The sequence below is a fragment of the Procambarus clarkii genome, chromosome 13 (genome assembly GCF_040958095.1).
Source record: "Procambarus clarkii isolate CNS0578487 chromosome 13, FALCON_Pclarkii_2.0, whole genome shotgun sequence".
Taxonomy (NCBI): Eukaryota; Metazoa; Arthropoda; class Malacostraca; order Decapoda; family Cambaridae; genus Procambarus; species Procambarus clarkii.
The window spans coordinates 9,645,473-9,656,527 of record NC_091162.1 but is presented as its reverse complement, the minus strand read 5'-3'; the positions used below and the strand labels follow the sequence as shown (position 1 = coordinate 9,656,527).

General features: G+C 50.2%; 1 protein-coding gene across 1 annotated transcript; it reads left to right on the top strand.

The window, feature by feature from the left end:
• Nucleotides 1–3,013: 3,013 nt before the first annotated feature.
• Nucleotides 3,014–3,877, top strand: LOC138364326 (pre-mRNA 3' end processing protein WDR33-like). The gene has a single exon (XM_069323928.1). It carries the CDS (start codon nucleotides 3,014–3,016, stop codon nucleotides 3,875–3,877), a length of 864 nt encoding a protein of 287 aa, XP_069180029.1.
• Nucleotides 3,878–11,055: the final 7,178 nt, after the last annotated feature.

The following is an 11,055-nucleotide window of genomic DNA, read 5'->3' as shown; positions in this document are numbered from 1 at the left end:
TGGGGGGCACCTTGCTGTGGTGGTGGGGGCACCTTGCTGTGGTGGTGGGGGGCACCCTGCTGTGGTGGTGGTGGGGGGCACCTTGCTGTGATGGTGGGGGCACCTTGCTGTGGTGGTTGGGGGCACCTTGCTGTGGTGGTGGGGGCACCTTGCTGTGGTGGTGGGGGCACCTTGCTGTGGTGGTGGTGGGGGGCACCTTGCTGTGATTGTGGGGGGCACCTTGCTGTGATGGTGGGGGGCACCTTGCTGTGGTGGTGGTGGGGGGCACCTTGCTGTGATGGTGGGGGCACCTTGCTGTGGTGGTGGGGAGCACCTTGCTGTGGTGGTGGGGGCACCTTGCTGTGGTGGTGGTGGGGGGCACCTTGCTGTGGTGGTGGTGGGGGGCACCTTGCTGTGGTGGGGGGGGGCACCTTGCTGTGGTGGTGGGGGGCACCTTGCTGTGATGGTGGGGGGGGCACCTTGCTGTGATGGTGGGGGGCACCTTGCTGTGGTGGTGGGGGGCACCTTGCTGTGGGGGCACCTTGCTGTGGTGGTGGGGGGCACCTTGCTGTGGGTGTGGGGGCACCTTGCTGTGGTGGTGGGGGGCACCTTGCTGTGATGGTGGGGGGCACCTTGCTGTGATGGTGGGGGGCACCTTGCTGTGGTGGTGGGGGGCACCTTGCTGTGGTGGTGGGGGGCACCTTGCTGTGATGGTGGGGGGCACCTTGCTGTGATGGTGGGGGCACCTTGCTGTGGTGGTGGGGGGCACCTTGCTGTGGTGGTGGGGGCACCTTGCTGTGGTGTTGGGGGCACCTTGCTGTGGTGGTGGGGGGCGCCTTGCTGTGGTGGTGGGGGCACCTTGCTGTGGTGGTGGGGGGCACCTTGCTGTGGTGGTGGGGGCACCTTGCTGTGGTGGTGGGGGGCACCTTGCCTGATACACCACCTAGACCACTCTAGTGTTACACAAGTCATTGTTCCTCAACACTGGAGACGCCAGCAGCCAGACTCCCACATAACATAACTTCGTGGGCAAACAGAAGACGGAGTTTACAACACAGGACGCTCAGCCAGTAACACTTAAAGAGGTATAATTTTTCAAGAACATCACTCAGCAACCATTGAGAGGGATGTCCCACCACAAGGATGTCCCACCACAGGGATGTCCCACCACAGAGATGTCCCACCACAGGGATGTCTCACCACAAGGATGTCCCACCACAGGGATGTCCCACCACAGGGATGTCCCACCACAGGGATGTCCCACCACAGGGATGTCTCACCACAGGGATGTCCCACCACAGGGATGTCCCACCACAGGGATGTCCCACCACAGGGATGTCCCACCACAGGGATGTCCCACCACAGGGATGTCCCACCACAGGGATGTCCCACCACAGGGATGTCACTTATATATAATTGCAGAGAAAACAGAATTCTTAAGAACAACAGTCACATGTGTGGTGTTAAGAACCTCCTGCAACAGTCACATGTGTTAAGAACCTCCTGCAACAGTCACATGTGTGGTGTTAAGAATCTCCTGCAACAGTCACATGTGTTAAGAACCTCCTGCAACAGTCACATGTGTGGTGTTAAGAATCTCCTGCAACAGTCACATGTGTTAAGAACCTCCTGCAACAGTCACATGTGTGGTGTTAAGAATCTCCTGCAACAGTCACATGTGTTAAGAACCTCCTGCAACAGTCACATGTGTGGTGTTAAGAATCTCCTGCAACAGTCACATGTGTTAAGAACCTCCTGCAACAGTCACATGTGTGGTGTTAAGAACCTCCTGCAACAGTCACATGTGTTAAGAACCTCCTGCAACAGTCACATGTGTGGTGTTAAGAATCTCCTGCAACAGTCACATGTGTTAAGAACCTCCTGCAACAGTCACATGTGTGGTGTTAAGAATCTCCTGCAACAGTCACATGTGTTAAGAACCTCCTGCAACAGTCACATGTGTGGTGTTAAGAACCTCCTGCAACAGTCACATGTGTTAAGAACCTCCTGCAACAGTCACATGTGTTAAGAACCTCCTGCAACAGTCACATGTGTTAAGAACCTCCTGCAATAGTCACATGTGTTAAGAACCTCCTGCAACAGTCACATGTGTTAAGAACCTCCTGCAACAGTCACATGTGTTAAGAACCTCCTGCAACAGTCACATGTGTTAAGAACCTCCTGCAACAGTCACATGTGTTAAGAACCTCCTGCAACAGTCACATGTGTTAAGAACCTCCTGCAACAGTCACATGTGTTAAGAACCTCCTGCAACAGTCACATGTGTTAAGAACCTCCTGCAACAGTCACATGTGTTAAGAACCTCCTGCAACAGTCACATGTGTTAAGAACCTCCTGCAACAGTCACATGTGTTAAGAACCTCCTGCAACAGTCACATGTGTTAAGAACCTCCTGCAACAGTCACATGTGTTAAGAACCTCCTGCAACAGTCACATGTGTTAAGAACCTCCTGCAACAGTCACATGTGTTAAGAACCTCCTGCAACAGTCACATGTGTTAAGAACCTCCTGCAACAGTCACATGTGTTAAGAACCTCCTGCAACAGTCACATGTGTTAAGGATCTCCTGCAACAATCACATGTGTGGTGTTAAGAATCTCCTGCAACAGTCACATGTGTTAAGAACCTCCTGCAACAGTCACATGTATTAAGAACCTCCTGCAACAGTCACATGTGTGGTGTTAAGATTGTCATGCATGAATTTCTTGATAACGAACGCCGAGGATATGTAAATGTTATTAAACTGTATGATTAGTTTATATAAGTTATCTTTCAAACAGAATATTAACTAGACTATCGCCTTGTTACTTATGTAACGTTTCCGAGCAAGTCTTGGCCTTCCCCTCCCCCCCTCCCCACCAAGAGAGGCCATATGCTCACTCCAGGGTCCCCACACCAAGATGGCCATATGCTAACTCCAGGGCCCTCCCCACCAAGAGAGGCCATATGCTCACTCCAGGGTCCCTCCCCACCAAGAGAGGCCATATGCTCACTCCAGGGCCCCCACACCAAGATGGCCATATGCTCACTCCAGGGCTCCCACAGCAAGAGAGGCCATATGCTCACTCCAGGGCCCCCACACCAAGATGGCCATATGCTGACTCCAGGGCCCCTACACCAGGATAGCCATATGCTCACTCCAGGGTCCCTCCCCACCAAGAGAGGCCATATGCTCACTCCAGGGCCCTCCCCACCAAGAGAGGCCATATGCTCACTCCAGGGCCCTCCCCACCAAGAGAGGCCATATGCTCACTCCAGGGCCCTCCCACACCAAGATGGCCATATGCTCACTCCAGGGTCCCCACACCAAGATGGCCATATGCTAACTCCAGGGCCCTCCCCACCAAGAGAGGCCATATGCTCACTCCAGGGTCCCTCCCCACCAAGAGAGGCCATATGCTCACTCCAGGGCCCCCACACCAAGATGGCCATATGCTCACTCCAGGGCCCCCACACCAAGAGAGGCCAAATGCTCACTCCAGGGCCCCGTCAACAAGAGAGGCCATATGCTCACTCCAGGGCCCTCCCACACCAAGATGGCCATATGCTCACTCCAGGGTCCCCACACCAAGATGGCCATATGCTAACTCCAGGGCCCTCCCCACCAAGAGAGGCCATATGCTCACTCCAGGGTCCCTCCCCACCAAGAGAGGCCATATGCTCACTCCAGGGCCCCCACACCAAGATGGCCATATGCTCACTCCAGGGCCCCCACAGCAAGAGAGGCCATATGCTGACTCCAGGGCCCCCACACCAAGATGGCCATATGCTGACTCCAGGGCCCCCCACCAAGAGAGGCCAAATGCTCACTCCAGGGCCCCGTCAACAAGAGAGGCCATATGCTCACTCCAGGCCCCCCCCCACACACACCAAGTGATGCCATATGCTCGCTCCAGGGCCCCCACACCATGAGGGCCATACGCTCGTTCTAGGGCCCCCACACAGTAATCACAAATATGCCAACCACAACAGATTAGTTGCGGTTAGTCCTACATGTGGCCAGGTGGCTCACAATAGACAGGTTAACGAACTGACAGACAGACAGGCGTCGGCTTCAATCATTATCTCTTGTACGGTCAATGGAGCAAATCATTGCGGTCCTTCACTGTGGAGAACAGAACGTTCTTCTGTTCCACTACCACCCACAGGATGGGTATGGGGTCCACTACCATCCACAGGATGGGTATGGGGTCCACTACCACCCACAGGATGGGTATGGGGTCCACCACCACCCACAGGATGGGTATGGGGTCCACTCCCACCCACAGGATGGATATGGGGTCCACTACCACCCACAGGATGGGTATGGGGTCCACTACCCCCCCAAAGGATGGGTATGGGGTCCGCTACCACCCACAGGATGGGTATGGGGACCACTACCACACACAGGATGGGTATGTGGTCCACTACCACCCACAGGATGGGTATGGGGTCCACTACCACCTGCAGGATGGGTATGGGGACCACTACCACCCACAGGGTGGGTATGGGGTCCACTACCACCCACAGGATGGGTATGGGGACCACTACCACCCACAGGATGGGTATGTGGTCCACCAGCACCCACAGGATGGGTATGGGGTCCACTACCACCCACAGGATGGGTATGGGGACCACTACCACCCACAGGGTGGGTATGGGGTCCACTACCACCCACAGGATGAGTATGGGGTCCACTACCACCCACAGGATGGGTATGGGGTCCACTACCACCCACAGGATGAGTATGGGGTCCACTACCACCCACAGGATGGGTATGGGGTCCACTACCACCCACAGGATGGGTATGGGGACCACTACCACCTACAGGATGGGTATGGGGTCCACTACCACCCACAGGATGAGTATGGGGTCCATTACCACCCACAGGATGGGTATGGGGTCCACTACCACCCACAGGATGAGTATGGGGTCCACTACCACCCACAGGATGGGTATGGGGTCCACTACCACCCACAGGATGGGTATGGGGTCCACTACCACCCACAGGATGGGTATGGGGTCCACTACCACCCACAGGATGGGTATGGGGTCCACTACCACCCACAGGATGGGTATGGGGTCCACTACCACCCACAGGATGGGTATGGGGTCCACTACCACCCACAGGGTGGGTATGGGGACCACTACCACCCACAGGATGGGTATGGGGTCCACTACCACCCACAGGATGGGTATGGGGTCCACTACCACCCACAGGATGGATATGGGGCCCACTACCAACCACAGGATGGGTATGGGGCACACAACCACCCACAGGATGGGTATGGGGTCCACTACCAACCACAGGATGGGTATGGGGCACACAACCACCCACAGGATGGGTATGGGGCCCACCACCACCATCCACAGGATGGGTATGGGGTCCACTACCACCCACAGGGTGGGTATGGGGTCCACTACCACCCACAGGATGGGTATGGGGTCCACTACCACCCACAGGATGGGTATGGGGTCCACTACCACCCACAGGATGGGTATGGGGTCCACTACCAACCACAGGATGGGTATGGGGTCCACTACCACCCACAGGATGGGTATGGGGTCCACTACCACCCACAGGATGGGCATAAGGTGCACAGTAATTTGACTAAACAAAGCAGAAACACATCAATATTGCTACTGATGTTTAGCCATATTGCAGCAAATAACGTAGCTGGCAGTGTGGTTCCCCCCCAGCCCACCACCGTCACTCTCACTGCTTGTAAATCACTGGCCCAAAAAAACTTGATATTGCTCAACAAATTCCCATTAGGCACGCTAGGCTATGGTTAACTCATCAGGGTGAGGTAAAGCTCCATCTTGGATAATAATACTAATGCTTAAAGCAAGAACACTGTCGAATAACTACAATCATCAGAGGAATATCTGTGTGTAAGAATAGCCTGGCGAGCGGCCATGGTGAGAGAAGCCTAGTGGAATGTGATTCACACGAACCATGACTAACCGGCTTTGCTTTTACCCACTATACATATCATGAAAATTATGTGTCTTAATCTAGGATAATCATGAATGGTTTTCTTCGGGACCTGTCGCTGGAGGAACGTGTATTGAAAATTTCATTATTTGGAGAGTCCTAATAGCCAAGCTCTTGGGAATTTATCAAAGTTTTACAGCTCAGTGTATCTTATAATATACATATATATATATATATATATATATATATATATATATATATATATATATATATATATATATATATATATATATATATATATATATATTATTAAATATGACCGAAAAAGTAAGATTAATAATTCTAACACGAATTTTCTCAATCTTCCGTACCTTTTTTACCTTTTCACTGTTGGAGATAATTCAAAAATCAATTCTCCAAAATTCATTTCTATTTCTAGTCTGACGCGACACGAGCGCGTTTCGTAAAACTTATTACATTTTCAAAGACTTTAGTTTACAAATACACAACTGAATAGAACTTACGCATCTCCGATTTTGTTTATATCTACATTTGAGTGAGGTGGATGGGGTGATGTGGCATTAATAGGGTATTAATTTCATCAACACAAGACAGAACAAGAGGTGGCATTAATAGGGTATTAATTTCATCAACACAAGACAGAACAAGAGGTGGCATTAATAGGGTATTAATTTCATCAACACAAGACAGAACACGAAACAATGGGTATTGAAATGGAAGTGATTGTAGAAAGCCTATTGGTCCATATTTCTTGATGCTTCTATATTGGAGCGGAGTCTTGACCTCAATTCTACCCACCTCAAGACTCCGCTCCAATATAGAAGCATCAAGAAATATGGACCAATAGGCTTTCTACAATCACTTCCATTTCAATACCCATTGTTTCGTGTTCTGTCTTGTGTTGATGAAATTAATACCCTATTAATGCCACCTCACCCCATCCACCTCACTCAAATGTAGATATAAACAAAATCGGAGATGCGTAAGTTCTATTCAGTTGTGTATTTGTAAACTAAAGTCTTTGAAAATGTAATAAGTTTTACGAAACGCGCTCGTGTCGCGTCAGACTAGAAATAGAAATGAATTTTGGAGAATTGATTTTTGAATTACCTCCAACAGTGAAAAGAAATGTACGAAAGATTGAGAAAATTCGTGTTAGAATTATTAATCTTACTTTTTCGGTCATATTTAATAATATATGTCTACAGGAAAGACTGCTACCAAAATATATATATATATATATATATATATATATATATATATATATATATATATATATATATATATATATATATATATATATATATATATATATATATATAACTATAAGTTAACTCTCTCTTACAGCGCTCTCATTGGCTCTGAGCCACACACACAAATTACCTGGAGTTTCATTAGGTGGCCCTGAGATCAGGTGGAAGTGGTTGGGCACCCTGAGCACATACGTTCACAAGTGGCGCCCTTATCAGTATGTGTGAACTCACTTGTGAGATAAGTCGCATTTTTCTAACCTCACTAAAGCGTTGCGCTGCGCAGAACGACTCTTCACTCGTCTCAAGCACACGACTAGTCGTACCTTGGTGGTTCAGTGGGCGAGGATAGATGGTCGGGGTTAGCTTTGTTCTCTGTTGATAGATAGTTGGCAACTGAGTTATGATAAAGCAATAGATAATGAGTGAAGCCCAGAGGAAAGAGGCTGATGTAGCAGTTGCTTCACACATTTGTTATAATGCTTCGTTTAGCTTTCCTTTAACGTTAGTAATGTAAAATGATTGAATAACACACATGGTTTTATTGTGTTTTGAAATACAATATAGATTTATAGGCTTTCTGTGAAACGTTTTTTAAAATTGTGATTTGATATAAAATACAAAATAAAAGTGTGTAACAATTTAAAATTATTTGGAACGGTGACTTCTTTTATAGTGCGCTTGCTTCCCCTGACTGTAGCTCCTGGTCACCGCCTCAGCTGTCTCGCTCAACGGTGTAGCAGAGCATATTCTCTTGTAACCCGTCCTCACACCAAGTCTATTCCATCCAGCGGTCGACCCTACTCCCTGTTATGTCCACCCATGGCTCGGACATCATGCCCACCACAGCCTGGGGCGTCATGCCCACCCCAGCCTGGGGCATCATGCCCCAGAGGCATGAGTGCCACAGGAAGACACCAGCAGGGGTGGTGTCGCTGCCGTAGTGATGGCCGGCGGCATCATAATATTGATGACTTATTGACTGCCTCTGATAGTGAGAGTCGGCCCGCGGCGCTCACCATGTCTCCGGTGATGTCTGGGCTGATGCCGCCCACATTTGTACTTGGGTAATGTTTACCCATACACCTTTACCCACACACACACACACACACACACACACACCTCGTAGCCTCGTAGGCCTCGGGGGCCTCGTAGCCTGGTGGATAGCGCGCAGGACTCGTAATTCTGTGGCGCGGGTTCGATTCCCGCACGAGGCAGAAACAAATGGGCAAAGTTTCTTTCACCCTAAGTGCCCCTGTTACCTAGCAGTAAATAGGTACCTGGGAGTTAGTCAGCTGTCACGGGCTGCTTCCTGGGGTGTGTGTGTGTGTGTGGTGTGGAAAAAAAAAGTAGTTAGTAAACAGTTGATTGACAGTTGAGAGGCGGGCCGAAAGAGCAAAGCTCAACCCCCGCAAAACACAACTAGTAAACACAACTAGTAAACACACACACACACACACTGTGTGTGTGTGTGTGTGTGTTTTTGTTCACGACTTTTGTGAGGCCAAAGCTAGAATATGCAGCGGTTGTGTGGTGCCCATATCTTAAGAAGCACATCAACAAAAGGTGCAAAGACATGCTACTAAGTGGCTCCCAGAACTGAAGGGCAAGGGCAAGAGGCATTATATATACGTTAGAGGCATTAAATATGCCAAAACTGGAAGACAGAAGAAAAAGAGGTGATATGATCACTACATACAAAATAGTAACAGGAATTGATAAAATTGATTGGGAAGATTTCTTGAGACCTGGAACTTTAAGAACAAGAGGTCATAGATATAAACTAGCTAAACACAGATGCCGAAGAAATATAAGAAAATTCACTTTCGCAAACAGAGTGGTAGACGGTTGGAACAAGTTAAGTGAGAAGGTGGTGGAGGCCAAGACCGTCAGTTGTTTCAAAGCGTTATATGATAAAGAGTGCTGGGAAGACGGGACACCACGAGCGTAGCTCTCATCCTGTAACTACACTTAGGTAATTACACACATACACACACACACACACACACACACACACACACACACACACACACACACAGACTCAAACAAGAGTTTATGGATTATATTCAAGAGGAAATCAGGAAGAGCAGGGTAGAATGGCAAGGAGAAATATCTAGGCTTACTAATGAATTTGGCAGGAATAAGGGAAGCTTGGCAGGGGAAGGGGAAGTAGTAGTAGTAGGTGGAGTAGCGGGTGTAGGAGGGGTGGGGGTCAGCCAGGGAGAGGGCCACCAGCATGACCCTGAACTGAGAAAGAGGACAATCATAATCCATGGATTACTTGAAGCCAGGGCACCATCGAGGCAGGAAAGGATGGAGATTGAGGATTTGGAACTACAGGGGATCTTGAGAGACATGAGAGCCCAGATGGCAGGGAATGAGGTGCAAGTCCACCGACGCATTGGACCATACAACTGTAACAGGAAACGACCTGTCCTGGTACAGTTCACTAACGAAGAGGCAGTGGATTACATACTGCATCACAAACACCTACTCAGAGGTAGCGAAAATTACTACAACGTATTTATTGACAAATTCATGACGAAGGAGGAACAGATTGCCCACAGAGCAAGCAAACAACAATACGACTCTTCCCATTTGAGCGCAGCTACACACCCCAGTGCTAATCCACCCCATGCTAACCAGCTCACACGTGCTTCTCAGGTCACCCCTTTCCCAAATCAGCCGCCCCTGCTTATCTCCCCAGCACATCCCTTGACCCCTCTGACCCCACTGGAGTCAAATTCATCCCACATTCCAAGGACCCCCTCATCACCTCAACCCCCAAAACCCGTCCAGCCCTCGTCCCCTCAACCCCCAAAACCCACCCAGCTCTCATCTCCTCAACCCCCAAATCCCATCCAGACCTCATCCCCTCAACCCCAAGAACCCACCCAGACCTCATCCCCTCAACACCCAAAGCCTACCCTGCCCTCACCCCTCCTCATCCCCTCTCCTTCCATGTGACCCCCCACCCTTGCGAGGGAGGTGGGAGGTCCCCCCCACCCCCTCTATCCATCCCCCTCCCAACCTCTCAACCTCTATCTGTCTCCCAACCTTACGCCATCTCCCAACCCCTCTATGCCCTCCCTAATCTTCAGACCCAGTATGCCCTTCCTACTCCAGACCTACCTACCCAGGCCCTACCCCAGACCCTCCTACCTACCTTCCTAGAAGCCCAGCCCCCAGTAGCCCCCCAAGCACCCCTCCTGAACTCTTTCACCCCCCATACACCCCCCGGACCCCCCCAGACACCCCCTGGATCCCCCCGGACATCCCCCGGACCCTCCCCGCCCCCAGTCATCCCCCAGACACCCCCCAGATCCCCCAGATCCCCTCTGCCCCCAGTCACCCCCCAGACATCCCCCAGATCCCCCCAGACCCCCAGAGAAAGGGAGAACTCTGGTACAAGAGTTTCCATGAAGAATCTCAAGGTTTGGTACACCAATGCTGATGGGGTATCTAATAAAGCAGAAGAGATAAAAGAAAGAGTGAGTGAAGCAGATCCTGACATAGTTGCAATTGTGGAAACTAAAATTAATGACATGATCTCAGATGCTATCTTTCCTGAAGGGTACCAGGTGATACGAAAAGAGAGGACACAGAGACAGGGAGGGGGAGTAGCACTCCTAATAAAGCGGAAATGGAAGTTTGAAGACCTGGGAAATCGAGTTACCAATGAGTGCACAAGCTTCATACATGGAACTCTGACAGTAGATGGGAGGAAGATTGTGATCATGGTAATCTACAATCCCCCACCAAACAGTAGAAGACCCAGGCAGGAGTATGATGACAACAACAAAGCATGTATTGATGAACTGCAGAAGGCAGCAACACTAGCCCACAGAATGAGAGCGAAGCTGCTGA

Bases quoted from the DNA above. Each gene is read 5' to 3' on its own strand.
- LOC138364326 (XM_069323928.1), top strand. From the start codon at position 3,014: ATGGCCATATGCTCACTCCAGGGCTCCCACAGCAAGAGAGGCCATATG.